Source organism: Spathaspora passalidarum (assembly GCF_000223485.1).
Source record: "Spathaspora passalidarum NRRL Y-27907 unplaced genomic scaffold SPAPAscaffold_1, whole genome shotgun sequence".
Taxonomy (NCBI): domain Eukaryota; kingdom Fungi; phylum Ascomycota; class Pichiomycetes; order Serinales; family Debaryomycetaceae; genus Spathaspora; species Spathaspora passalidarum.
This window is the reverse complement of record NW_006767425.1, coordinates 976,912-1,004,463: the sequence shown is the minus strand read 5'-3', so window position 1 is coordinate 1,004,463 and position 27,552 is coordinate 976,912. Positions and strand designations below refer to the sequence as shown.

At 34.9% G+C, this 27,552-nt stretch overlaps 14 protein-coding genes across 14 annotated transcripts; 7 read left to right on the top strand and 7 right to left on the bottom strand. All coding sequences in view use genetic code 12, as the record gives it.

Annotated features, from left to right (window-relative positions):
- Positions 1-108: 108 nt before the first annotated feature.
- Positions 109-1,165, top strand: CGR1 (Cgr1p; the record flags this gene model as incomplete). The annotated part of the gene is made up of 1 exon (XM_007372447.1): positions 109-1,165. One exon carries the CDS (start codon positions 143-145, stop codon positions 1,118-1,120), a length of 978 nt encoding a protein of 325 aa, XP_007372509.1.
- On the bottom strand, positions 1,110-1,586 carry HIT1 (Hit1p; the record flags this gene model as incomplete). The annotated part of the gene is made up of 1 exon (XM_007372446.1): positions 1,110-1,586. The coding sequence occupies one exon, from the start codon at positions 1,579-1,581 to the stop codon at positions 1,159-1,161; it is 423 nt and encodes a 140-aa protein (XP_007372508.1).
- Positions 1,587-6,347: 4,761 nt separating this feature from the next.
- Positions 6,348-7,539, bottom strand: SPAPADRAFT_58237 (uncharacterized protein; the record flags this gene model as incomplete). Its single annotated transcript, XM_007372445.1, has 1 exon — positions 6,348-7,539. One exon carries the CDS (start codon positions 7,439-7,441, stop codon positions 6,461-6,463), a length of 981 nt encoding a protein of 326 aa, XP_007372507.1.
- A 1,765-nt stretch (positions 7,540-9,304) lies between these two features.
- SPAPADRAFT_58236 (uncharacterized protein) lies at positions 9,305-9,466 on the bottom strand (the record flags this gene model as incomplete). The annotated part of the gene is made up of 1 exon (XM_007372444.1): positions 9,305-9,466. One exon carries the CDS (start codon positions 9,464-9,466, stop codon positions 9,305-9,307), a length of 162 nt encoding a protein of 53 aa, XP_007372506.1.
- Positions 9,467-11,581: 2,115 nt separating this feature from the next.
- SDH1 (succinate dehydrogenase flavoprotein subunit) lies at positions 11,582-13,555 on the top strand (the record flags this gene model as incomplete). The annotated part of the gene is made up of 1 exon (XM_007372443.1): positions 11,582-13,555. The coding sequence occupies one exon, from the start codon at positions 11,594-11,596 to the stop codon at positions 13,502-13,504; it is 1,911 nt and encodes a 636-aa protein (XP_007372505.1).
- Positions 13,556-13,637: 82 nt separating this feature from the next.
- RPT1 (proteasome regulatory particle base subunit) lies at positions 13,638-15,728 on the top strand (the record flags this gene model as incomplete). Its single annotated transcript, XM_007372441.1, has 1 exon — positions 13,638-15,728. One exon carries the CDS (start codon positions 13,690-13,692, stop codon positions 15,034-15,036), a length of 1,347 nt encoding a protein of 448 aa, XP_007372503.1.
- On the bottom strand, positions 15,093-15,683 carry SPAPADRAFT_48138 (DNA-directed RNA polymerase III subunit; the record flags this gene model as incomplete). Its single annotated transcript, XM_007372442.1, has 1 exon — positions 15,093-15,683. The coding sequence occupies one exon, from the start codon at positions 15,681-15,683 to the stop codon at positions 15,093-15,095; it is 591 nt and encodes a 196-aa protein (XP_007372504.1).
- Positions 15,729-15,852: 124 nt separating the features above from the next.
- SPAPADRAFT_133000 (uncharacterized protein) lies at positions 15,853-16,296 on the top strand (the record flags this gene model as incomplete). Its single annotated transcript, XM_007372440.1, has 1 exon — positions 15,853-16,296. The coding sequence occupies one exon, from the start codon at positions 15,853-15,855 to the stop codon at positions 16,294-16,296; it is 444 nt and encodes a 147-aa protein (XP_007372502.1).
- An 87-nt stretch (positions 16,297-16,383) lies between these two features.
- Positions 16,384-17,574, top strand: SPAPADRAFT_58234 (uncharacterized protein; the record flags this gene model as incomplete). Its single annotated transcript, XM_007372439.1, has 1 exon — positions 16,384-17,574. A coding segment is annotated over one exon (796 nt), but the record flags the coding sequence as incomplete, so codon positions are not given.
- Positions 17,575-18,471: 897 nt separating this feature from the next.
- On the top strand, positions 18,472-21,267 carry SPAPADRAFT_64276 (uncharacterized protein; the record flags this gene model as incomplete). The annotated part of the gene is made up of 1 exon (XM_007372437.1): positions 18,472-21,267. The coding sequence occupies one exon, from the start codon at positions 18,812-18,814 to the stop codon at positions 19,700-19,702; it is 891 nt and encodes a 296-aa protein (XP_007372499.1).
- Positions 20,165-21,217, bottom strand: CUE5 (ubiquitin-binding protein; the record flags this gene model as incomplete). The annotated part of the gene is made up of 1 exon (XM_007372438.1): positions 20,165-21,217. One exon carries the CDS (start codon positions 21,215-21,217, stop codon positions 20,165-20,167), a length of 1,053 nt encoding a protein of 350 aa, XP_007372500.1.
- A 153-nt stretch (positions 21,268-21,420) lies between the features above and the next one.
- On the bottom strand, positions 21,421-22,348 carry SPAPADRAFT_58231 (uncharacterized protein; the record flags this gene model as incomplete). The annotated part of the gene is made up of 2 exons (XM_007372436.1): positions 21,421-22,202; positions 22,273-22,348. 2 exons carry the CDS (start codon positions 22,298-22,300, stop codon positions 21,961-21,963), a joined length of 270 nt encoding a protein of 89 aa, XP_007372498.1.
- Positions 22,349-22,537: 189 nt separating this feature from the next.
- SPAPADRAFT_58229 (uncharacterized protein) lies at positions 22,538-23,263 on the bottom strand (the record flags this gene model as incomplete). The annotated part of the gene is made up of 2 exons (XM_007372435.1): positions 22,538-23,074; positions 23,138-23,263. The coding sequence occupies 2 exons, from the start codon at positions 23,172-23,174 to the stop codon at positions 22,875-22,877; spliced, it is 237 nt and encodes a 78-aa protein (XP_007372497.1).
- A 2,891-nt stretch (positions 23,264-26,154) lies between these two features.
- On the top strand, positions 26,155-27,279 carry BRG1 (GATA-type transcription factor BRG1; the record flags this gene model as incomplete). The annotated part of the gene is made up of 1 exon (XM_007372434.1): positions 26,155-27,279. One exon carries the CDS (start codon positions 26,281-26,283, stop codon positions 27,163-27,165), a length of 885 nt encoding a protein of 294 aa, XP_007372496.1.
- Positions 27,280-27,552: the final 273 nt, after the last annotated feature.

Genomic DNA, 27,552 nt, shown 5'->3' with positions numbered 1-27,552 from the left:
TTTTCTTTGGGGCGGCGATCTGTCCAAATTAGGAAGTGCAACCGGTGGAATATCAACCGTATAAATTTAGCAAAAAATCACCCACAAATTCACCACATGTTTTTCCTACTTGCTATATAAACTGCATAACGTATTAAACGTCATGACTTTCTCATTAAGCAAAGAAAACATCCTCGTTCCTTCATACAGAGGTCGTTTGACCGAAGGTATCACCTACGATCCAAGAAACGATAGTTTAATCTGGATAGATATTATTGTTGGTGAAGTTCACCGAATTAGTTTGAGTGATACCTCCAAGCATGAGATTTTAAAATGGAAAAACCCTGCTGAAACAGTTGGTGCTATTGCATTAACCAAGCAAGAAGATGTTCTTGTCGTGTGTTCCAAATATGGACTCGCCAAAGGTGATTTCTCCACCGGAGAAATTGAGTATTTCTTTAAATATCCACATGATGAACAACAGCAAGTTAGATTAAGATCTAATGACGGTATTGTTGATCCATGGGGTCACCTTTGGATTGGTGTCATGAATGATTTCAACGTTGCTACTACAGAAGGAATTAAACCTGAAGGTAAGCTTTACAGAATAAACACAACTGACTTCACCATTGAAACTATGGTCGATAACACTTTAATTGCTAATGGGTTGGCATTTAGTGAAGATGGTACCAAGCTTTTCTGGACTGACTCATTAACTTTTACAATTTGGAGATTTGATTATGATTACAAGACAAACACTTTAAGTAATAAGACTCCATTTATTGAAACCAAGAAGATTTATCCTGACTTTGAAAGTCCAGAACCAGATGGGTTAGTCATGACTAAAGATGGTGATATCTATACTACTATTTTCAGTACTTCAACTGTTTTACATGTTAATGCTAAAGGTGAAGTTGTTGAAAAGATTTCGCTTCCTGCTGAAAGAATCACCTGTGCCACCATTGGTGGTAAACAAGGCGATACACTTTTCGTCACTACTGGTCATTTAGATTTAGAAAAACCTACTTGTGATTCTAGAGCTGAAGATAAAGATGGTGATTTAGGTGGATTCTTGTTCTCCTTGAAGTTGGATCGTAACTTGAATGGACAACCAAAGAATATTTGGGGTGGTAAATTGTAGTTAGTGTTAAATTTATAGATTAAATATATACAGACTAATCACTCATCAAGTAATTGTAACACTCGTCCGATAAACTCCTCGACCAATTCATTCTCTTCAATCCCACCTGCCCTTAAATCTTGCAATTTCAATCGTACTAGTTCTAAACGTTGGTCATAATTAACATTACCTTGAATTAAGGAATCTTCATTCAATAGTTTACTAATTGTTAACAAATGCACTTGTAATGCTGGTTCACGCAACATACTCTTAATTTGAGGATCATTAATTACAGAAGCATATTTGTTGTCTGTGATATCTTCTTGCTTTATAGCAATATTAACCTTCGGTGTAGATTGGTTCAGTTCCTTCTCTTCATGTTTATGTGCTTCACTTTTGTAGCATGCTATCGAGCAGTACGGTACTTTACATTTAGGACATTTATATTTTGATTCTTGCTCTTGACATAATCCACAAATCATTGCGGAGTGAACCTTGATGAAAAAGTAGAGACCAGGAATACTCATCAGGATCAAATAGAGAAAAGTCGTGTATGTGTCACAACCTAAGCGCTACCAAAAGCGTACCAATTGATTTAAAAGTAGTGGACTTTATCAAAATCGAAAAACCAGTCTGGAATACTCTTTGCAGAACTAATAATACATCTATTCTTTCGTATCACATGAGTGCAGATTCTTCAATAATAAAATCTTTCCTGTACTTGAGTAATTATTTCTATAAATTGGATAGCATAATTGTCCCATATTAGATAATTTTAACTCAAAAAGTTCTGTTACTATATGGCTTGGTATCCGCAAATGCTGTCTAGTTTAAACTACTGTTAAAAATCTTAAACCTTTAAATATTTATTTGAAAATGAATAAACAAGCTCTGATCATTTATCTCTCTTTTCTGAATGGTCGGTAAATGCTTGTTGGGTTGTATGAGGCATTTAATAAGTTCTTAGGAAAAGCAAGAATAAAGTCTGAGAAGTTAGACCTCGATTTTTTCCAAACCCCATGAATGGAATCTAATTATATAAATGATCGATATATCGAACAAGTTTTATAGCATATGGTGCATTCGTGCTTAACTAAGCTGTGGGTATTGGATGATTTTCCTGTAAGTTTATGTGATTTGATCTAGATCAAATTAGAAAGTTACAAATACTGCTCAAATTGTCCTTATTTGCTTAGACTATTTAATTACTAGTTATCGTATTTGTTACATGGAGCCCGGTTTACATTAAGTCTTGTACTAGACCTGATTATTCGGTGCGATAAAATTTATAACAGAAGTGGAAAGGTTTATGGACCACAACGAGTGTGTGGACCAACTTCCTTCTATTATGCCACGACAAAAAACTTTACCTTAGCACATGATTCCTTAGGTTGGACACACTGCAGTCCAAGGAAGGTAACATGCAATCCTAGGTGTCAGAATACTTCGGATTAAGTTTATGCAAAATCTTTAGGAACACGTACACATTAAAGTTTTATAATTGGCTTAAGACTCGTAAAGACAACAAATATGAAACATCTGATTTCCTGATCACCACTGAAAAACGTGGCAAACTATATCCAAAGCAACCAGAATCACTGTTTTGTCTTCTGCTCTCAAATAATTGTATACTTGAAAAATGTGTTCATACCAACTTAACCTTTTCTATGATGTGGATGAGGAAATTCATTCCAACTTTAATACTTAGGTCCATATGCTGCACTTTTGACTGAACAAATGCTCAACACCAAAGTCGTTTTACTTGGTAAACTAGTTCAAAATACTTCACCAATTCAGGTTTGGCTAAATTCTCAAGAAATATTGTTCAGTTGTCACAGACTAGTTGTTAGGAGGTTAACTGTGATATCTTCAAGAATGCAGAAACTGTTTTATCAATAATGGATTTCAAATATTTAAGGCTGTATTAAGGGCCGACAATAAATATGATTTTGAAATGAACAGACTTACTCTTGCCGGAAAGCATTTCGATCATTCAGCTATGGAGGTTATTCTATTGGTTACCACATACATTGTAGTATTCTTATCAGTGATGGCTTCATTGGCTTTTTTAAAACAATCTCAAATATAAACTCAACTGAGAATGAATATTCGACTTTGTTTACCTCCCCAGCATGAGATGGAAAGAGTGTTACCTTGCTTTATATCAAGCGGAGATTACAACAAAAGGATAGAAATAATTTTGCAGTTACTTCCATGACCGGGCAAAGCGTTGGGGAGGTAACCAATATCCAGCACCTTAGTCAAATGGCAGCAGTCAAGAAAGTCGAGGTCAATAAAATCACAAAGGTCCAAGTTATTTGACAAGCTGTCTGTTCTTGTTCAGACAGCATATCAATGGATCGATTTGGGACATTACTCTTGGAGAAGAGAAAGAAGAACAGTATGTCAAGTTTGGACCAAAGAATCCACCCTATTTAGCACGATGGTTATCTGTTTATGCATTGTTTGTTGATGAATTATCATTGCTTACTCCTGCTTATTTTGCGAAACTTTGAATTGTTTTACTAAACAATTAACGATAATATTGCTATGTTATCCTGTGTTTAGCAGAAAGAACTGTTTAGCCAGGAGCAGGAAAATCTCGATTGCAACTTCCTCCAAGGAAACACCAACCACTTCTTTCATGTATGTACCTGAAAACGCTTCTCGTACTTGATTCAACAAGAACTCTAGATCAGTTAGAATCTCTTTCATTTTGTTCGTAACCACAATAATATCTTCAAATGCTTTCGCTGTAACACATTTGAAAGTCTTGAACGATTACATTGTATTGGTAATGAATGATGCAATTGGTTCCTCCATATTCGTAATTCTATTATAACTTGCGATTGTAACGAGAAACATCGTGTGTCCAAAAAGATTCACACAATTTGTTACTTGTCGTAGCTTGTTGGATTGGAAAACTGATGAATTTGAACTTGCGGATGCTTCATATTCTCTCTCAATAGTGTTGTTTCTTTCCAAAATATATATGTAGTAAATTTTATTGATGGCATTGTAATTAATTGCCCAAATAATATTTTGAATATGCCGGAAAGGCTATCGAAACTCGTGTAGATACAACAATTCATGCATTGGAGTTATTGAACAATGTTGGTTTGAGTTTTGATTGAAAGAAACTTCATTTTGCATAAAAGGAGAAGAAATCGATGCACCTTTAATTCACTTAGTTTTTGAAACTTGTCTTTCCATAATCTGGTCTCCAAATAGCTCAGTTTTCGCTATATAGATTTAAATGTAATACTACTAAGATTTTTGTAGTTTGTTTTAGATAATGCTACCAGAGTTACATGGGGCAGTTAATAGCATTCTAGAGAGAACCAATGATTCTAATTTGCTCGCTTCTTTTGCCCACCGGTCACAAAATATAGCCCCACAAGATCCGATTATTCCACATGGTTGGAATTCTTGTCGCTTTACTTTGAGAACTGATCAAGAATGATCCCATTTTGGACATAACTGTAAGCTCAATACTCTTCCTCTGGCAGTCTTGAAACTTGTCAGTCCTTTGCACTCGGTTATTATTCCCATTTCTCTCCTTATAGACATTCTCGTCTGTATGTCTTTGTTCTCTCATCGTCTCAGTTTAAACCATGCAGTCAGCAAACAAAAAAAAACAGTCATGAACATAACAAACAATAGTATTGTTCTTTTTTTTTAAATCATTTGTTATCATATCATTTGGCAGCGCAAACTAACATTTGTTTTTTCTTGGATCAAAATTGTGGGGCCATATGTAATGTAATGTTGTTGTTTAGTTGTACCAATTTAGCAGCATTTCAGGTGGACTAGAACCAAATAGCACGCCCTACATATAACGCTAATTGTCCAAGAAAAGCAAGTAATTAACCGCCAGAAAATAATATGAACACATTACTTTGAAAGGCAAAAGCTCACACAAGGGTGATTTACAGTAATACACACGTTACTCAAAAGTGACCTGTTGTTACAAATTTGAAACGCAGTATCAACTCAATTTTCGTATATGCGCAATTTCTTGTTGAGTGTTGAGTATTTTTAGCACATTGTTCTACATGGAACTGTCTCCGTGGAAAGCAGGGCGTAGTTGTTTGAAATCTCTAACAATTAGAACTAATTCAATTATATGTTTCCATTGTATAGAATATTTTTTGTAACTGGCATGAGAAGATAATTTTTTTTAAATAGTGGGAGGAAATAGTGCAGAAAGGGGGTGTCAGCTAACTAGCAAACTGCTGGTTTAGTAAATTTCTTTGTTGGAATTTACAGGTTAGCTGGAAATTTACACAAAGCAAGCAAATTTTTAACGAAAAAATAATGCCAACACCTAGATTGCAAAAATTAATTGATTTACACGACCCCCTTCGCAACAAATAATGCCAGTTCATTGTTTGTAAAGTAACATCTGACTAAAATAAGATTTTGCTTATCTTTTTGCTTGGGCTAATAATTAATTTATTACATATGAAACATTGAATTACATTTTGTTTTTTGCTTGAGCAACCACGGTGGGCGGTCTATTTTTAACCCGCCTTCTATCACTTTCAGGAGTCTTTTGTTTAAGTTCCTTCCTGCCTCCTGCTTCCTGCCTCCTTTCAAAAATTATTTAGCGCCGGCATTTGAAGAAACTTCATGACCGTAATCAGCAGTTTACAATATTTCCAGGAGAATAATAAAATGTCATCACTAAAAAAAAGAAATCGCTCGGGCCTCAAAGGAGTAAAAGTTACGAATTTAGTTCAAGAAAAAAAAATGTTCGGGCAGAGTTACATATTTTGTGTTGCGTTCTGGTACCCACATCCGAGAGAATGTAAATAAAAATTCTTAACGGGAGAATCGGATTTATAAGAAGGCTCATCCTGTCCTGTATATAATCCTGATTGCAAAAAAAAATAAAGACCACCAAATAAATCTTTCCGCATGAGGACAATTATGAGCACTACCTTTAGTTCAAATAGGAATAAAGCTTATGTTGACTGTTCCATGTTAAAGCTAAAATGTTAACTTTGGTTATTTTCTTGATTAAGTTGTTATGCAACAAACCGTCTAAATTTTATTCTCTTCATCAAGTCACGATTCTGACTAAAACTTATTTTTTTTAATCAACATTCTTAGCTCCGCCAGACGACAGACAACCTCGTCTTTTCTATTTCAGTTCTAATACATTGTTGAACATAGTCGATTACATATTATCGCTTCATCCAGAAACAGCGATGTACCAAAAGAACTACAACTTGATATATTACTTAAAGTATTAGAAACCTTTATTAAACCCATTATAAAATTAAATATTTAACCTGAAAAAAACCCTTTTCCGAAAGACAAACTAACTATATATATATATGCTGTAGAGATGCAAGATTACCAATACATTGGAGTATTGGTGTAATATGACGATTGAACATTTTGTGAGGGTAAAGCTGGAGCAATCATAGCTTGGGAAGGTAACGAAGGTACCATCATTGGCATCATCACTGGTGGTGGTAATGTAGACATAGGAGCCATCATTACTGTAGGAAATTGTAAAGAGCTTGGTACTGGCAACATAGTTGAAGAAGATGGAAGTGCTATTGGCTGCTTTTGGTGAACGTTAGGTAACAACTTTCTTCTCTTGCCAGTATATTCGTATGGTGTCAATGGCGTCAATGGTGTGTAAGATAATGGTGAAGAATAGTTTATAGTTGTAGATGGAGACATGATAGAAGATAATAATGGAGATGAAAACGTGCTGCTGATAACCGATTCATCACATGAACAACTTGCGGTTGGTTCGGTAGTTGAAACTTCAACTAATGATTTAAACTTTCCAATAATGGTGTTGTTAACCTTAAAAATGGTAGCACTGCTGGTAAATACCTTCCAAAATTGATCATCGTTATGCATATCGACAAAAGACAACTTAAAATCTAAACAACACAAGAAATACCCTTCTAAATAATTCAATAACTTTAAATCAACCTTGATCACGTGGTTCTTAGTGTTATTAATAATAATTAACCAAGTCTTTAAAGTGTATGATTGGTCGTCAAATGATTTATTGGATAATATCAACGATGTGATAACTAAATAGACAATCATGCTTGATTCTTCAACATCTTCATCAAATTGAAAGTCTAAAATGTGGTTATGGTGATAGTACTTGTATAAGTAATACAAACTGATCATTAAGTTAGTGGAACTTAATTGTGAATTAATAATAAGTTGTTGAATAAATTTCCCATACTTGTTGTTGAATGCTTGAAAGGATTTGAAACTATTGAATTCGGTATTTGCTGTAGACTTGCGATGGCATAATATTATCCATACAAATTTTATATAGTTATTAATATAAAATTGATCCATGGTGGGAGTTTATGTAAGGAGCGTCTTTGGGTGTAGGTGTGAAATGTAAAAAAAATGTAGTTGTAGTGGATTAAAAAAGCTTTATACTATGTTTTGTTTGATTATATAACAGTTGATTTAATTTGGAATGAATTTGATATTCTTTTATATATCCTCAAAACTATTGACTGCAATTATTGTAAATATTTTTGGTTGTTAAAAATATGCAGCTTCAAAAAAAAAAATAATAAAAAATATAAAACCAACTCAAATAACAATAACAATAAAAATATACGCAGAGTAAGAGTAGTGATGCAGGTTCGGTACAGCTATTTTTATTTTTTTTTTTTGCTTACATATTTGTGAATTTCTTTTTTCACTTTTTATTATTATTTTTCTTAAGTTTTAAATTCTTAAATATTTCCGAGAGAATTCAAAAAAACAAGGAGGTTAAGCGGTGAGTGAGTGAGAATGTAAAAAAATAATTGTCCCATTTCCAATTGGGTTAATTTTTATCTCACACAATCTGCAAAATTGATTAAATAAAGTGTAAAATAGAGTAAAAATTTCAAATTATTTTTACTGTTTCAGGACAATTTCTCGTCATATGCATGTACTTGAACTTACTTGGACTTTATCCTCATACAAACTATTCCTGCTCAAGGGGGGGTGGCAATAGAAGGGGGGTGTAAATCTTTTTTTTTTTTACATCACACTCTTCGTAAACAAAAATAATTTCAAATGTGCATTTTTATTGACGTCTATTAAAAAGTAATCGGAAATATTACCGATGATTCTTGATGCAATATTACATTGCCGGGTATGTCTTTCGTCATCAGTGGTATGTATTCTGATGTAAATTCCACCGTCATGTTTAACCAATTGTTATTTTGGTTTAAACCTCATAACAAGAGTTTGCGGTGTATCAATTGGAAGTGTTGTTTTTTAAGAAAAATTTTAGAAATTGCAACATTGTCTGTCTTGTTTTTTTATTGAGTCTTTTTTATTATTACACTAATTTCACTCTGATTTACTCTAAAAACAAATGATTATTTTTATTGCTTTTTCTTTTTTACAAAAAAAAATTGCCTGGATGATCTCTTTATTACAGTGTAAAAAATATATTTTTTTAATTGCTGAGTAAATTGTAGTTTTTTGTGTTCTCGGGCAACAACAAAAATTTAGATCCATCGAGAAGAGAAATTATCAAACCGTTTTTTAAAAAATATTAATTACGTGTACTTTCTTAAGACAAACTAGGTAATTTGTGAGGTCATTGTTATAAACCTCTTAGGGGGGTGATTACTAACTTAACATAGCCCAAAACTTACTCATATATGTCCCGCGGCAACTCAGATGAAATACGATGTACCCATGCAGGAATAAAACATTAAATAACGGTAAACCTGTTTCATAGCCCCTTTTGTATCATTGCTATACTTGTCACCTTCCAAGTGGAATGATAAAAATCTTCAGGAAACAGTAATGAGTGCATTTTCTCTCTATTGTTTCTGTAAAATGGGCGCGATTATAATAATCCCATCCCATTTGGAGGCTCAGAATCAGCAGGAAAAAAAAAGAACCAAAAAAGCAATAACCTATTAACCTGTAAAATGTAAAAAATAGTTTGCTTTCAATCCCCTCTAACAAGTCATCGCTTTATGGTTACGTTGTTTTGTCCCATGCTATTAAAAAAATATATACTTGCATTTTGTAAAGATTGTAAAAATATTTCTAACAATGTATGTTTGAAAAGTTAACTCAATTTTTGTGGAGAGAAACCATGAGGATCATCAATTCTAAACTGCACAATTGCGTAAATTATTAAATAGGGGAGTGTGTGACTATACCGTTTCATAAGTTAAGCTCCCTTGCTTAGGGTTATTAGTCAAGTGCTTCAAGATACTTTAGGGCACATATTATTGCCTCATATCTATAAAAGAGACATGAGCCTAATTTATGGGGTCGAACTGCAAGCGGACGTGACCACTGCCTCGAGTTTTTCGCCTTCGGTAGAATGCCAAACTCATAACCTAGAAGGGCCATTTCATATTCCCACTTTATCTTTCGTTTACGAAGTTTCACTGAAATACACAGAATGAACACATTCCGTGTCCCGAACTACCCACCCATTGCATTCAGCTATGGAATGTTTGAATAAAGGATCATTCCTTTTTTATTATTTATATAATTTTATTTTATAACAATATTTATTATTATCATTATCTGGCATTTAGTTTAAGATTCAGTTTTTATTTTATTTATTTTTTGGTCTCGCACGCTCGTCCTAATGTGTGTTTCATCCTCTATTACGCCTGGTTTGTCGCTTTTCATTGTTGCCTGGTAAGTCGCGTCCAATTGCTGGAATAAGGAGAAGCAGGAAGTATGGATCATGATTCGCAACACTATGTTTCCGGCGTTGTACTTCTCTACAAAGAGTTCGTTTATTTATTTGTGGTGTACACAAACAAACATGTTTGTTTTCAGCTTCATGCATTCAACCATTACACAGAGTTAAACAAAAAGAAAAACAGTGGGTGTAATGTGGTTGTTAAAAAAGCATATAGCAGAAAATACGGTTATACAGTTTGCACCTTTTGACACCGCTGATTTCCGAAAATGCCATGCTGTCACATATCCGCGTATCCAGAATTAAGAGAGATGTCATTGTTGTAAGGTAATACTTAAAAATATCTACACCTCTAAAAAAAGAAAAGTCAAAGACACACAAAAAAAAAACAAGTGTTCCCAACAATACAAAAATTAGACATGGGCTTTTGTCTCGGTTTCAAGCAATATCTTATTTTCAAGATTTTGTGGTCCAATCCCTTTACGCCCGAAAAAGACAATCAACCGTTTGCAAATTTATGTAGTACTACGCAATTGTTATAATTGTTGGGGGGGGTGTAACCCTCCTGACAATAAATTGGGATCGGATTTATTCCATATTTTTCTATACAGAAAAGCACATGATGTTACCCTTTTCTGGCAGAATTGAGATCTGGATAGTCAGGGTGACGACGATTATTTTATTATTTTATTATTATTTACAATGAATCACACATTTTCTTGCGATACTATTCGACTAAAAATATCTTCCTCGGGTGCGCCAGGGCGCAGTTGGGGGGTAATCAAGTACAGAGTAGTTTTTCTTTATTTTCTATATGAAGAATGCAAAGAAACAAAATCCTATTTTTGGGCTTTGTTTCAAAAGATTTGAGTTTATTTTATGCTCAGTTCTAGATCCCAATTTCGGTTTCTATTGTTCAACATTTGCTTTGGTCCTGAATTACGTAAACAAGCAGAATTAGGTAGGTTTGCTGGTGGCAACATTCACTAGATCAACCGAATATCTCTCCATCCCGGGTAGTGGCACATATTATTACTTCTAAGTGGGGATGTTTTTCTTGTTGATAATCCCTATTTGAGCCCCTATTTATCGTAAGGTAGCGTCTTTGCGATTATTTCCCTGAATTTCCGTCAAAAATAAGCAAAATTTTCTAGAATCACTTTACAATTTCAAGTTTATCGTAACTTATCTAATAGCAACTTCCCATTATGCACTCTTGTCTAGAACTGCAATCTTGGAGAGGAAAGGGCATAGTAAATTTCATCAAAGTTTTTGATAAAGTTTTTTGCTGCAAAAATATGTGTCATGTTCTGAATATAAGCATCGTCAAACTGGTTGCACTCGCAATTGGGTAGAACCTTCCTTTTGATCCAGTAATACCTCCGGGAATCCAATTCTCGATTGAAAATCTAGAATGGGGTCGATTTGTTTATTTTTAACTTTAGTCGCGTTATTATTAAATAGTTCTTTAAAGTAATTTTTGCGCAAGTTTTCTTAACTTGCAATCGAATACATGAACCAAAGAAAAAAAAAAAGTCACCATTACACCAATTTACAAAGCTTTCAGTTTCATATTCATTAAGGTTTCTTGGTGGAACGTATAATTTTGGAGAGTTATCATCATATATACCTATTCGAGACGGAGTTTGTCAGTCACAGTGGAAACTGTCTTTTTCATGCTTTGCTGCAAAAAAAAAACAGCACGTGTAAAACCTCACGTGACACAGATAGAATCATCGCAATTATGGTTCTTGATTGGTTTAGAACTACATGCAGGATAGATGTTTCCAATAGTAGACTATATCAAAACCATATCCATATTCATGACCAGGTTACACCACTCAATTGGCACAAGACTAACAAAACGTCTATTTTCATATACATGTAGACGTCCACAAACAATCGGATCAATTCAAGGAAGAACCAACAGTTCTATCCCACTCAGATATCCAATAATTGATCATGAATATGATTGTGTTGTTGTTGGAGCAGGCGGGGCAGGGCTACGTGCAGCATTCGGATTAGCTGAGGCTGGTTTCTCAACTGCATGTATTTCCAAATTGTTCCCTACAAGGTCACATACTGTTGCTGCCCAAGGAGGAATTAACGGTGCTTTGGGGAATATGCATAAGGATGACTGGCATTGGCATATGTATGATACCGTCAAGGGTTCTGATTGGCTTGGTGATCAAGACGCAATCCATTATATGACTCGTGAAGCTGCTGAATCAATTTATGAACTTGAACATTATGGTGTTCCATTTTCACGAGATCAGAACGGCAGGATATATCAACGTGCATTTGGAGGACAATCCAAGGAATACGGTAAAGGCGGACAAGCATATCGAACATGTGCAGTTGCCGATCGTACGGGTCATGCATTATTACATTCTTTGTATGGACAAGCACTAAGACATGATACCCATTTCTTTATTGAATTTTTTGCTATGGATTTGCTAATGCATGATGGAGAATGTGTCGGGGTTGTTGCTTATAATCAAGAAGATGGTACTATACATAGATTCCGAGCTCATAGGACTATTATTGCTACAGGTGGGTATGGTAGGGCATATTTCTCATGCACTTCAGCACATACATGTACTGGAGATGGGTACGCCATGATTGCAAGAGCAGGATTACCATTGCAAGATATGGAATTTATTCAATTCCACCCATCAGGAATTTATGGATCAGGATGTCTCATTACGGAAGGTGCAAGAGGTGAAGGGGGATTCTTGGTTAATTCTGAAGGTGAAAGATTTATGGAAAGATATGCACCTAGTGCCAAGGATTTGGCATGTCGGGATGTTGTATCTCGAGCTATAACCATTGAAATCAATGAAGGTAGAGGTGTTGGAAAGGATAAAGATCACATGTTCTTGCAATTACACCATCTACCACCCTCTGTATTAAAGGAGAGATTACCGGGTATTTCTGAAACTGCTCATATTTTTGCTGGGGTGGATGTTACTAAGGAGCCTATTCCAATCTTACCAACTGTTCATTATAATATGGGTGGTATCCCAACAAATTGGAAAGGTGAAGTTCTTAAACAAGGGAATGAAGGCAATGACGAGATTGTTCCTGGTCTATTAGCCTGTGGAGAAGCTGCCTGTGCTTCAGTTCACGGAGCCAACAGACTAGGTGCAAACTCGTTATTGGACTTGGTTGTGTTTGGAAGAGCAGTGTCCCACACTATTAGAGATAGTTTAACTCCCGGAACTTCATTCAGGCAATTGCCAAGTTATCTAGGCAAAGAATCAATTGAGAATTTGCATACATTAAGAACCGCTGATGGAACGAAATCTACCGCCGAGATCAGACTAGAGATGCAAAAGACCATGCAAAAGGGATGTGCAGTTTTCCGAACTCAAGAGACATTAGATCAATGTGTTGACCATATTCAAGAAGTACATAAAACATTTGCTACCGAAATTAAAACCACAGATAGATCTATGATTTGGAATTCTGACCTAGTAGAAACCTTGGAATTGCAAAACTTATTAACTTGTGCTTCTCAAACAGCAGTTTCTGCCGCTGCTAGAAAGGAATCTCGTGGCGCCCATGCCCGAGAAGATTTCCCCGATCGAGATGATACCAATTGGTGGAAACATACTTTATCTTATCAAAAGCAAGTTGGTGATGAAGTCAGATTAGACTACCGTGACGTCATAAAGTCCACATTGGATGAAACTGAATGTAAGCCAGTACCTCCAACTGTCAGAGCTTATTAGTTGTACATAGAGTAATAGAATATAGAAATATCAGGTCGTGCATTTTGCAACAATTTTTTTTTTTGTCGTTCGCTTCAATTTTTTTTGCCCCAACCAGAAAATTAGTGAGAGGCGAATAAACAGTTGTTGCCACTGATTTGAAAAACCCAACTACTACTGAAAGCCACAACCAATACATCACAACAATGCCACCAAAAGCTGATTGGGACAAGTATATAGCCCCTACTGAAGACGATGAAAAGAATCAAGAGAAGATTGTGCCATTGTCAGAAGGAGATATCCAAGTCTTAAAAACTTATGGTGCTGCACCATACGCCACATCCTTGAAGGAAATTGAAAAAGATTTAAAAGATATCGAAGAAAGGATAAAGGAAAACATAGGAGTTAAAGAAAGTGACACTGGATTGGCTCCACCCCACCTATGGGATGTTGTTGGGGACAAACAAAGAATGCAAGAAGAGCAATCATTGCAAGTGGCTAGATGCACCAAGATTATTGAAGCTACCCAAACAAGTGCTTCTACCACTCCAGGGTTACAAAATGCCGATACTAAATCTAAATATGTCATCAATATAAAGCAAATTGCTAAATTTGTTGTTGGTTTAGGTGAACGTGTATCTCCAACTGATATTGAAGAAGGTATGAGAGTTGGTGTAGACCGACAAAAGTATGAAATTCAACTACCATTACCACCAAGAATTGATCCTACAGTTACCATGATGACTGTTGAAGAAAAACCAGATGTTACCTATAGTGATGTTGGTGGTTGTAAGGATCAAATTGAAAAATTGAGAGAAGTTGTTGAATTGCCATTATTGAGTCCAGAAAGATTTGTCAAGTTAGGTATTGATCCACCAAAGGGTATCTTATTATATGGACCTCCAGGTACTGGTAAGACTTTATGTGCCAGAGCTGTTGCCAATAGAACCGATGCTACTTTTATTAGAGTTATTGGTTCCGAATTGGTGCAAAAGTATGTTGGTGAAGGTGCTAGGATGGTTCGTGAATTATTTGAAATGGCAAGAACTAAGAAAGCTTGTATTATTTTCTTTGATGAAATTGATGCCATTGGTGGGGTCAGATTTGATGATGGTGCTGGTGGTGACAATGAAGTTCAAAGAACAATGTTGGAATTGATTACCCAATTGGATGGTTTTGATCCAAGAGGAAACATTAAAGTCATGTTTGCCACTAATAGACCAAACACTTTGGATCCTGCATTATTAAGACCAGGTAGAATTGATCGTAAAGTTGAATTTTCCTTGCCTGATTTAGAAGGTAGAGCCAATATTTTCAGAATTCATTCTAAAACCATGAGTTGTGAAAAAGATATCAGATGGGAATTAATTTCAAGATTATGTCCAAATGCCACCGGTGCGGAATTAAGATCAGTGTGTACCGAAGCTGGTATGTTTGCCATTAGAGCAAGAAGAAAAGTTGCCAATGAAAAGGATTTCTTGAAGGCAGTTGATAAAGTCATTAAGGGTAATTTGAAATTCAGTTCTACAAGTGAATATATGCAATATAATTAGTTTGATAGAAATAATATATACACATTTTACACGTACACACAGAGTGAGATTTCATTTTAATCCCACCAAGAGACACATCCCATACCTTCAGTTTGACATGATGCCATTATAGCATAAGGTGGTGCTTTGTTTGTAGGTTCTTCTAATCCAACTGCCTCGTTGGAAGATTTTGGTTTGATATTTACAAAAATCTCTTGTTCCACTCTGAATCTAATTTTTTCATTTATATCAATAAATAATTCAGTTTCTTCATCAGGCTTCCAAACCCATGCCTTTTCCACTGGTTTGAATTCACAACCTTCGAAAAGGTATGCTCGTGGTATAAATATTTCATCAAAGAATTCCAATCTAATTTTAATTCCCTGAGGAGTACATTCACTAACCCATCCAGTCAACACTTCCCCTACGAATGGCTTCCATACAACACATCTGAATTGAACTTCAACATATGATCCACCATCACCTGGCTTTAGTAATCCATCTTTGATATCAAGGAGATCCCATATGGTTATCACTAGACCCAAATTGGCAATGACTTTGTTGGCTAACTTTTTGTTTAACTCGTCAGTTATCGAATGCTGGATCGGTATATTGAATGTATGTGGTGGAATGCGAACCAAATCTGTAATTTCTGTAAGCACGAACATTATGAATAATTCTGGATGGTATGGATGGGCTGTTTACGCCTAGTAATGACTTGATCGATGCCTGAATAATTCGATTTTTTTTTTTGTAAGTGCAATTTTCGATGCCTGTTTACATGTTGGTTTACACAGAAGGCTTTCTTTCTAAAGCAACAACAAAGTTAGCACACCAATGAAGAACTCAAAAGGAATAAGGAAACCACACGTAAGTAGCTCATCAACTTCAGATAGAAGACTTGCCAGTGCGTCTAAAGCAGCAAGCTACTTGCATTCTTCAATTGGCAACTCAAAAGTTACCACTGTAAACAAACCAACTACTTCAACAGCAGCAGATTGGAACCCAAAACATTTCAGGTTGTTTGTAGGAAACTTGGGAGAAGATGCAAATGATGCATTGTTGGACAATGCGTTCAAAAAGTATGAATCTATGAGTAAAGTTCATGTTCCTGTTGACAGAAAAACAGGCAAGAACAAAGGATACGGATTTGTTGCGTTTGCAGATGCCAACGACTACTTGAAAGCTTTTAAAGAGATGAATGGGAAGTACATTGGACAACATCCAGTACATTTGAAACGGGCTGAATCATCAGTAGGCAAGAAGAAACATAAGAAGTAGAGACAACAATCACGTGATTGCTGCCATGGGCAAATTAAAAATTGAAATTTTTTTTCTTATTTAATACCTGAAAGAAGGATCTGTTCCATCACGACGATAAATGACATTGCTATTACCAAGAATTGGGTTACAGTCTCTAACGAGGGGTGGCTTACTTTCCTCTAGAGTTCCTAGAATTTCCTCATGTTTGGTTAGATTCAAATCTGAAGTTCCTTCACCTTATAATCCTAAGAAAGATTTACCTACAGCAGGAGAGTGGAATTATTTGAAACAACATATTCCAGGTGAAACAGTACAAACTAATACATTAAAGGATAGAGTTCCTAAATTCCCATTAGGTAAAGAAAATGTCCCTACGTTATTACCAAGGCCAGGAGTTCCACAAGTAGGATCAAAATATACGTTTACTCAAGTTATAAACATTTTGGAAAACAAGACTAAACCTGAGTTAATTTATGAAAGTGAACCACATAGATTGTATTTCTTGACTTGTTTGGCTTGTGCTGTTGTTTTTGCAGTATACGCGTGCGTATTGTTAGAATGGGCATTCTATATGGCTAGAACTGAATATCAAGAAAACGAAGAATTGATTGTTAATGAACAGCTTCGTAAACGTCAATGGGTATTTTCATTAATGACATATATGATTCCGTCCACAATTATGTTTGGGTTTGCTTATTTCATTGGATTGTTTCCTACTAGATTAGTCAGAAGAATGTGGTATTTACCAGGAGCAAACCCTCATATTCAATTCACTTCATATCCATTATTACCAGGAAAACCAACTCCAGTATATACTGTTCCATTAGCTAATTTATCAAGAAAGCACACTGCTAAGATTTGGACAGGTAAAGGGTTTTATGGAACTGCCGATAAGGGTTTTTTCTTTTTCGTAATGAAGGAACAATTAGCCAACAAGAGAACCAAGAATTGGATCGTTGATAGAAAAGCATTCTTTTGGAGCGATGGAAGAGTATTTGATTATTTGTTTGGTAAGGAAACTATTGCTGAAGCAGAAGCTGGCATTCCTTATGATGAACAATTTGGTATAATTAACCGTGAATTGAAAGAAAAGAAGAAGAAGTTGAGAAAAGAGCATGGTGCATTTTGGAAATTTAAATTGGCTTCTGAAGAGGTTAAAAGTGATATAAATAAAGCTGGAAGTTATGTATCTACTTTAAAAAATCCAAAGAACAAGAAATCATTACCTAAAGGCAGTGGCAAATAGAGAGTGTGTGTACATGTAAATAGTGTAAATAATTAATAGGACGATATTAGATCAAAACAAGATGAAAGAAAATCAAATCAGTGGCCCAACAAAACATAAATTTTTTTTGTGAAGACTCAATTGCTAGTGTACAGTATGATGGTTATCCATAACATAGCCCAGCGATAGGTCATACTAGCTGCAAATTTGATGCTGTAAAAAACTGCGAAAAGCAGTTAGTTGCAATTAGACTCGCATGTGAGCCTTGGGGAAAAATAGAAACAAAAATTAACAAGATTTTTCATTCAGACAAGATGAATAGCCACCTAAAACAAAGAGATTTTATGCGTTTTTTTTTGACTTGATATGTACTTGTAATGCTCGCTTAGAAGTCAATTAATCATCATGGTTCAATTCTAGAATAGTCTAGACCTCTTTTAGAGCTCCCAATTTCTGCCTTTTTCAAAGTTGATATTTGCTCTTGTTGGGATTAACTTGAATCAACTAAAGTGCCACAAAAGTAAATAACAGAAAAAAAAAAATAATTATAAATCGCCATGGAAACTCCTATACTTCCATACATTAATAATAATTTTATCAATTACAAGGCTCCAAGTCAAAACTTGCCCACGCGCTCGTCAATAATTATCAATTTACTTTTGCTGATCGTCTTTTTCGGTAATAGAATAGGAAAACATAGACTTGACACTTGTTTCCCTTTCAATTCACGAAATAAATTTAAAATTAAGAATCAAAATTAACCTTAAAAAAGAAAGCCCAGCAACTTATTTCCTACTCACTCCCCCCTTTTATGCATCCATACATCAGCGGTATTATCTGTTTTTTTTTTTTTTTATTTTATTATCCGATTTTTTTTTTTTTCGACGAATTTTTCCATTTCATGTTTTTTTTTATTTTATTTGCCATTCAAAAATCAAGATAAAATATATCTTAATCTTTTTTTTTTTACATTCCTTTTTTATCTTTAACTCGACAGAGGTAGTTTACTGAAACTTACGCTACCTTCAACCATTTACACCAGAGTAATCGCACTAGTTTGTAAATAAAGAGTGTGAGTCATTCAACGCAATCCTAAATTTAATTCCAATTAGAGTTAAATTAGTGAAACGAAAAAATAGTAGGAGTTACATCATCCTTTTTTTCCGCCGCCCTTTTTTCCCTCCCGTTTAAAAATTCTCCATACAAAGGCTTGTTTAGAAAGTCGTTGAAACAAGCAACTGCCAACCATCCTAACCCAGCCTTGCAGTCGTAGTAGCACACTACCTTATATATTTATACACCACAACCATGGCAGCAAGCTTAAGGGAAGTGAAGCTTCATACTACCGCCAAACGGAAGCTAAACGAATTGGAAGATATTTCTAATATTCACACTACCCCTAAACAAGTGAAAAATCACCATCACAAGAAGCAACGAGTGACGTTCAACACCAATGAAAAACCACTCACCAGACATAGCCTTAGACAGCAACAACAACAAGAGCTTAAGCAACACAAGATAACTGCATCGGTTATAATTCCTCAACAGCAGAGATCCCCATCCCCTAGCGAAGGTAGTTCGCCACCTGCAGCACCAGAAATAACCCGTTCTAAGTCTGTATCTTTTGACTTGAGTAACAACTCCCCTTTATTGACACCTAAGGACGAGGAAGAAGAAGAAGAAGAGGAATACAATGTCAGTGAAGATGTTTATAGTGATGAAGGAAGTTCTTCGTCGGTACCTTCTACCCCTGCAACCCCACCTGGCTCTACAACTTCAATTGATGATCACCCTGAAGTTGAAGAGAAACATTCATTTGCAAGCGAAAGAAACCATGAACCCACTATCGGTTTGGATACAAATGCCGATTACATCGCATTAACATCTTGTTTAAGATTGGCTACAAATAATAGAAACAAAATTACACAAGAAATTGTCGAATTATCCCAATTACAACAATACCACTCCCAGAACGAAAATAAAGAAGAAACAATTGAATTCTTTCTTAAACTAATGAATAACGACTTGAATTTGCCAAAACCAAATAAAACTATAAAGTGTCCTATCATAAATTGGGGCAAATATCATCCAGCATTGACTAATGTATCCAAAAAGTTTGAAAATTGTGATCAATTTAAAAAGGAAGATTTGGATGATTCCGTGTACAAATCACTTAACTTGTTTAAAAATTTGAAATAAATTATGTTTTCCTTTCTTTCTTTGTCATCTTCATATTGGCTAATTATAGAGAAATTGATAAGAAAAATCAAAATACGGTTTACAAAAACGTCATCAAAGTGTTCTACAACGTATGTACTTAATCATCCTAGACTGCAGACGCACACCATTCACAAGTATCACTTTGTTTAATCCTTTTGTTTTTTTTTATTATTATTTCTTAATTTTGTTTGTTTTTTTAATTATTGGGTAAATTATGTTGGTGGTTTTTAAATATTGTTGATTTTGTTTTAGCTTCATCTTTTGATATGTATGTTTATGCTTGTTTGGTGGTTGTATGGTGGTTGTTTTTGATATTAGCTTATGATGTATAAAAAAAAGATTTCTTCTTCTATATAGAATTTCAATGTATAGTAGGTATATTAAATTTAAATATTCTTCTTTCATATAAACGTACTTAAATAAAAAAAAAAAACCAGACACTTAAGTCTTTGAAGGAGGAACTGGAGCAGTTTCAGCAGCAGCAACAGCATCGTCACCTTCATCTTCACTATCAGTAACCAAGAAAGCATCCGAACTAGCAGGAACTTCTGATTCCAAAGGTTGCCATTTCTTACCAGCTTCATTTTCTGGTTGTGGAATCTTTCCTTCAGTACTTGGTCTAGCTGGCTTGGGTGGAGCATGCTCATCTCCTTCATCATTATTGCTCAATTGAATCTTGTCATGAAAGTCATTAGTGAGAATCTCTGGATCTTCGTCAAATTTAGTTGTTCTTCTTCTATTCTCAAATGAGGAACCTCCCAATGCACCAAACAATTTAGGATTTTCCTTGCTAGGAACCTTTGGTGGGGCGGAATTAGTTACACCATCAATCTTCTTGGCAATTCCACTAACCCAACCATTAAGAGTAGTTCTTGCTTCTTCTAATCCTTGGGAAAACGTTTCTTTAATTTGCTCAAATTCATCTGGACTGTCATCAAAGTCTTCTGAATGTCTTCTTGATTGCTTTGGTTGAGGGTGGCTGCCTTTCCTACGGGCTGCACGTCTTCTTCTATCATCTTCCAATTCAAATTCCTTTTGCAATTTCCTAGCCAACAATTCGTCATCAGTTAATGTCTTAGTTGTATCAACAGATTTGGTAGTACTAGAACTAGTTTGAGGAGCAGGAATTTCTGGCTTGAATGAAGGGTCAGAGATATATAAGAGCGCATTGAATGCAGGATCAGGGTTACCTTGAGAAGCAATTAAACAAGCAGTAATGATTTTATCTTCTATGTTAGGGAAAGCATCCTTTAAATCTTTGGTTATTTGTTCAATTGGATCAACTGGTCTTGGTGGTTGAACAGGAGCTTGTTCTTCTGATTCATTGATTGGAACTTCTTCAGTGCTATCATGCTTCTCTTTGGCAACATCAGTTTTTGGAATCGGAGATTCCTTCTTTGCTGGCACTGGAGACTCTTTCTTTGCAGGAGTTTCATCAATTGATTCAACTGGCTCAGATGAAATCACATTCAATTTTTCGTTTTTCTTGCTCATGGTGATATATTACTTGGTTATAAAGAGGCTGGTTGTAAAATCTTCATGTGTTAGTTTTTTCTATTTTTTTTATCGCGACCCCCTCGCCACCCCTTGGATTTATCAGTTGCAAATCTCATGATATTACCCGGATGCGAATTCTCAGTTAAAAGAAAAATTTTAGTATTCAGTTGTCATTTTTGTTTTATACTCTTCTTTTCTTCAGATAGTAAATTTATAAAACCTCCGAAAATAGATAGAGCTTTATATTCGTATTCTCAATCGATATAGAGTGTGGACAGCGGAGATAAATTGAACTTTTAAGGAATTTATGATGTTTAATTTTTCAAAATTGTGTTTGATACTCTTCACGAGTTTCAAATATACAAGTCATAGGTTGCACAGACTGTAAAAAAATGAGTAGAAATTTATCTCGTTATATAGTAAAAACTAATTCCTATTCTTTAAATGAGTATACGAAGAAGAAATTCGAAAATGATACTTTCATTAACTAATCTATGTTACAAACTCAATCAACTCTTGGTCAGACATCTGACCCTTCAAACCTTAAAATAAAAAGACGTGGAAATCAACGTATTATACTTCTCCACGCATGCAATGTGAAGTCAGTGTGTATCATAGAAATGCATTTAAACCATGTTTTCACTTAATCAGGAGTAATACCTTTTACAAACGCAATTCAATGAAACATAAAATATAAATAAAATCGTGGTAGTGAAACAATAGGTTGGCAAACAGACTATCTAATTAGAAGCTTGTTGTTTTAATTCAGCTCTTCTCTTGTCCTTAGCTTCTTCCAATTCTTGCTTTCTTCTTTGTAAATCTAAGAATTCACATTCTTCCCAAGCATGCTTATCATGCTTACAATCAATTTTAGAACTGTTTCTTTCTCTAACAAGACATGTGTTATAAAGAGCGTAATAAGCAGCACATCTATCTCTCCACTTTAATGGGACATTATATTTTTGCATATCATCTTGTGAAACTAAAATAATAGGTGTTAGTATGTGGACAGACAACAGGTGATATACTTTGACTAATTCTTTAATACATACGAAGGGGTGGGAATTCTGTGACAGTCATTATTGATTAGGAAGCTTGTATTTTTACCAAAGGTATGCTAATTGTATCTCCTTTTTGGTTGGTTTTTTTCACCTCACATCAAAACTGAGAAAAAAATAACCAATAAAATTCCAGGCAAACAAATCCCGTAATACCGGCCTGCATGCAGGAGCTAAGAGGTGATATGGTTTGCAAGACATAGAAGAAACAACACTAATGTTATAAATTATTTACACTACAGTATCTAGAGGAGAGTTTACATGAATAGTCTTTCAATTTGTAAAACCTTTTCCTTGTAATCTAGCTTGTAACTTCAATGTATTCTATTTTTGTTAACAAAAAATCTTCAAGTAGTAATTAAAGTAATTATCCAGTAAAAGTCTATTCAAAGCCTATTCAAAATGGTGGTAGCAAAATACGTTTATTCATTCATCCATCGCTATACAAGAACATTAACTTTAACAAAAAATAAATCTGTGTTTATGCTTGACTAGTAAAAAATCACGAATCCCGACTTATTCAATAATAAATATCTTCAAACTTTTATCCCCCCAGCATAATCATCTGATGTTCTTTGTTAATAATCTCATGAAATCTAGTGGGTTTGAGTTTGCTTGGTATGGTTAGCAAGTCTTTCTTTCAATGCTATGTATTGACACTTGTAAAATTCTTCCTTGGTGGCAGTACAGAAGGAAATTCCCTTATCAAGACATTTGTAGTAGTTAATCAAATGAGCAGCACATCTATCTCTATGAATGAATGGAACATCTTGTTCATCTAATTCTGCTTCAGATGCTATATATTTTTAGTTAGTTTAAGGGGTCCATGTAACAGTAAAAAAATAAATCGTATACATACGCATTGGAGGGTAGACGTATTGTTCTGTTTGAGTCATTATGTTATAACTGTGTGTTTACTAAAGAATGCAAGTGAATACCAAAAAAAAGCTATTGGATTGAAATGTATATTACAAGTGTTTGAATTGAATATCTAATTGTCAACTGGTTTAAAAAAAAAAACTTTGATTCATCAGAAAAAAAAATTAAGACTTCACTCATTTGTAGGTGAAAAAAAATATTAACTGCCGGTCCCAGGAATCGAACCTGGGTTTAGTCGGCCACAACGACTTGTACTAACCACTATACTAGACCGGCCACTTCAATATTTCGAAAATTTTACCTCGTTTTCCGGATCGATCGTTCGAATATTCCCCAATAAATGAAGTTATGATAATGTATTCTTAGGTAATTATGGTAAGTACCCGTAACTTTCAGGTGACGTAAATTATGATATATTGCAGGTAAGGAGCTGACTGGCTTGGGTTTCTTGGAGGTGTTCAAGTATATTAAGTTAATCAACATTGTGCTTGCTAAAATACTAAATCGAATTGCTTTTATTATTAGCTAAATTTTAAACAAAATTTTATAAATTTACGGCGATTATGTTCGGCGTTTAATTAATTTCGAATTAAGATCAAGATCACGAAATTTATTTACGTCAATTCCTGAAGCTTCTATTAGATGGGAACTGAAGGCACACAAACGCCTCAAAATTTAAAGTATAATTGTACGAGTGGTCACACCACGATTTAATTGGAGGAAAAATACAGAGGCGGTATTTCCCACACCAAAACCCACATTGGGTTCCCCATTGTAACAAACAACCAATATGATGCCATTTATGGACAAGGCTTGTATATACAGTTGCTATAGGAGGCTCAAATATATGAGACTAATAGAAGGATTAAGTGTTTTAATCACACAAAATTAGATTTTGGTCTGATCACTTTGAAATACAAGACACTTGCAATAAAAACATCAAATCAAGTTTTTTAAGAACTAAGTTCGACGGAGATATGTATCCATCAAGTTTAAGCCAAGGGAGATTAAATTCAGAAACAAATCAACTCATTTAGTTAATCTTGAGATGTTTCCTCCTATTACTATTATTATTTTGTAGAAGCACCTTGCTTCGGTACCCCGACAGCTTCCCCGAAAGCTTCCCCGTCATCTTACCTGTCATATATATATATCCCTATAGTTAAGAATGTGGTATTTTTTTACTTTTTGCTGTGGATTGATACCTCGCCAAGAACTTCGGATTTTCCGCCATTTTAATATTTTGCCGTGCCCCGAAAAACGTCTGAAGCTTGACTTTCAATAATTCTAAACTTAGAATAAAAAACTTTGTTGTAATACGAATGTAAAACCTCCTTTATTCATGATACCATGTTCTTTTCGTCCCGCAATTTACCAATTTAATTGTTGCAATCATAAAAACATTTGCAATTATTTATATTTAGATCTTCAATGCCCTAATCTGATTGTAATGTACTGCTAAGATAAAGTAAATAAGTTTTGGAAAAAGTCTGGTTGAAAAATTAAAAGTCTCCGCACTCATGCCAAAGCTAGTTCCTGTAAATGCGACCGTCATTCAATTCCATGTAAGAACATGCGAATGGAACTTGTTTGAGGCGGAAATTTGAAGCCCCGATCTTTCATGAAAGAGATCCGCCTTCGTATTGTTTGTACAGAGAGATACTGGGCATAATTTCTTTTTCATCGTTCTAAACTATATAGGGTTTGTTTGAAATGACTTAGCCGGAGCTAAAATATGCTTAAGACAATAGGCCAAGAAATATCGTGCTACCAAGAAAACTGCGGCGCTAGCTCCAACATCCACCGAGCAAAAGAAATGCAACTTGATAGCAGAGATGATTCAAGTGATGCAACTAGACGATCAAAATATGTCCTATTTTGATTCAACAATTAACTCATTTATCTGACAGGTACTAATTTGATTGCAAAAAATTCTAATCGTACGTTGTCGCAAAAAAAAAAAAAAAAAAAGAATAAAAAATAAAAACCACTTCGGAATAAATATTAGCCGTCTAGTTGTTACCACAGATTTCGATCCACTTGACGTAGCAAAATGTTGTAGACACCACTTTATGATTACCACCAGTAAATAAACCTTGATACTAAATATACATCTCATTTAAGATTTGGTCTTGATGACAATTCACATCATGAGAATTTGATACGCCGTACGAACTTAAACGTACCATTCCGCAGACAGAAATTGCGTTTTGTTAAATTAAAAAAATAAACTCAATATTATATTGCACCAAGAATTTTGCATTGCCCAAGAATTGACAAAAATTAAGTAATCAGCTGGTTCCTTTCAGGATCAAATTCCAAGAGATTTGAGTAACATGGAATGTTCTATGTAACCCATGGTGACCCTGTGGCAACATTTCGTAATTTTTATTTGGGTGGATCTTGATGTCACTTCACCGCGGAGATTGACTACCACCCCGATACACTTTACAATCCAAGAGTTTCTTCGCTTTTGTTGTAGAAGTAAACTGTCCATAAAGCTCGCTTGGCATGAAATCAAAAAAATGCTATATATGGTAAAAAATGTGGATTCCAACAAATTTCGTATGTACAAAAAAAAAAAAGTGTAATAAAAGAAAACGAGCTTAAGCGAAAAAGGTTCCAGATGCACTAGAATGCCCTCACAAATCTACAGATTTGTAGATTTAAAACCGAAGCAACAAAATGTCTGTCTGATTTATGGGGACAAAAACCAAAATAAAAAAAAAAAATTAAAAAAGAAACGGCAAAGGATGAAAAAATATTTTTTGCAGTAAATAATTTTTTTTTCCAAAAAATGCCAAGTAGAAAATAATTTAGTGAACATGCATATGCAGAGTTGGTAATTAAAGTTTCATTTTCCATGTCACTAAGATTTATCTGTGATATAGATTGGAAGTAATTAAATCCTACCCATTTGTAACCACTGAGGATATAAATTTGTCTCGATACCCTGATTGTTTTTTTTTCTTTTCAAAGAGTTTTACATTTTATAAATATTGTTTTGAGTTGTTTTATCTTTATTTAAACAACAAGTTGTTTCGATTGCTACGATAGATATTTATACACATACACACAACAACCATTCATTGAAATTTCATAATTTGCTGACTAACTTAACTAATGACGACCACGGTTACAAATAATTCAAATCCGATAAGATTACCTTCCATTAAGGAATTGACTGGGTCTTCGCCTATTGGGGGAACATTGCCCTTGCCATTGCCATTAACTTCAAATGACAATGGAATAATGTCTCCTCCAAATGGGACTTCTGGTACCACTGCATATTCTCCTAACAACACTAACTATACTTCTTCTCACCCTATCTCAGTAGTTTACCAAAAGGTAAATTCACCATCATTGAATGGACTGGCACCAATGAACTTGCATTCTGTTTCATATGATGGAACAACTCCTCAACTACAACCACAACCAATGCCAACATTTTACTACCCTCCTCCACAACAACAGCCACAACCACCACAACAACAGATTTACTACTATGTCCAGCAGGCTAACCAAGGTTTACAACCTAATCCCCAACAAATGGCTGCTGCTCCACATTTCTACACTTTACCTGAAGTTGTTTCCAAACCTGTACATAGATGTCACAGATGTGGAACCACAGAAACTCCTGAATGGAGAAGAGGTCCAAGAGGAGCAAGAACTCTTTGTAACGCTTGTGGGTTGGTGCATACTAAGTTGGTCAAGAAGAAAGGTGCTGCTTTGGCTGCTGAAGAAGTATTAAACAATAAGGTATTAAGAGGTAAGAACGGTAGAAGAATAAGCATAAAGAAGTATCTTATGAATGAAAGTCAAAAGCAAGCTAAGGCAAAGGGTGGTGAGAATGTCTTTGGTAACATATCCTTACCTTCTGTAGTATTGGGAAACATACCCCCACAACAACTTCCCATGATGGTTGGTAATATCCCAATTGATCAAAGAATCTCGTTACCACCACCACACACTTTATCTAACACACCTACATATTATCACCCATGCTAGTTTTAATGTAAATGCTGCTCCCTGTTATTCTTGCTACGGGGGGAAGCTTGATGCTGCAATATTTAATCGAAACAGCAAAAAATAGTTATTCGATTCTTATTTAGTTCTAGATTGTTATTTTTAGGTTTAATTAATAAATTCAATACCCAAAGTGAATTAGACGTGTAGCCAATAATCGTACCATTAGATTTGTATGTGGTGACAGCAAATTTATTCCTCCAACAAATGACACAAAATATCGGGGATGCCCGCGCTCGCCCAAAAGGCAATATCGGGTTTAGATTACGAGTAATTAGTTTTTGGAACTGCAAATCCGCCTTTGGGTTTCACTAGAGCAAATGTATCTATTCCTATTCGTGAAATTTCATGTCTACCCCCAAACTAAAA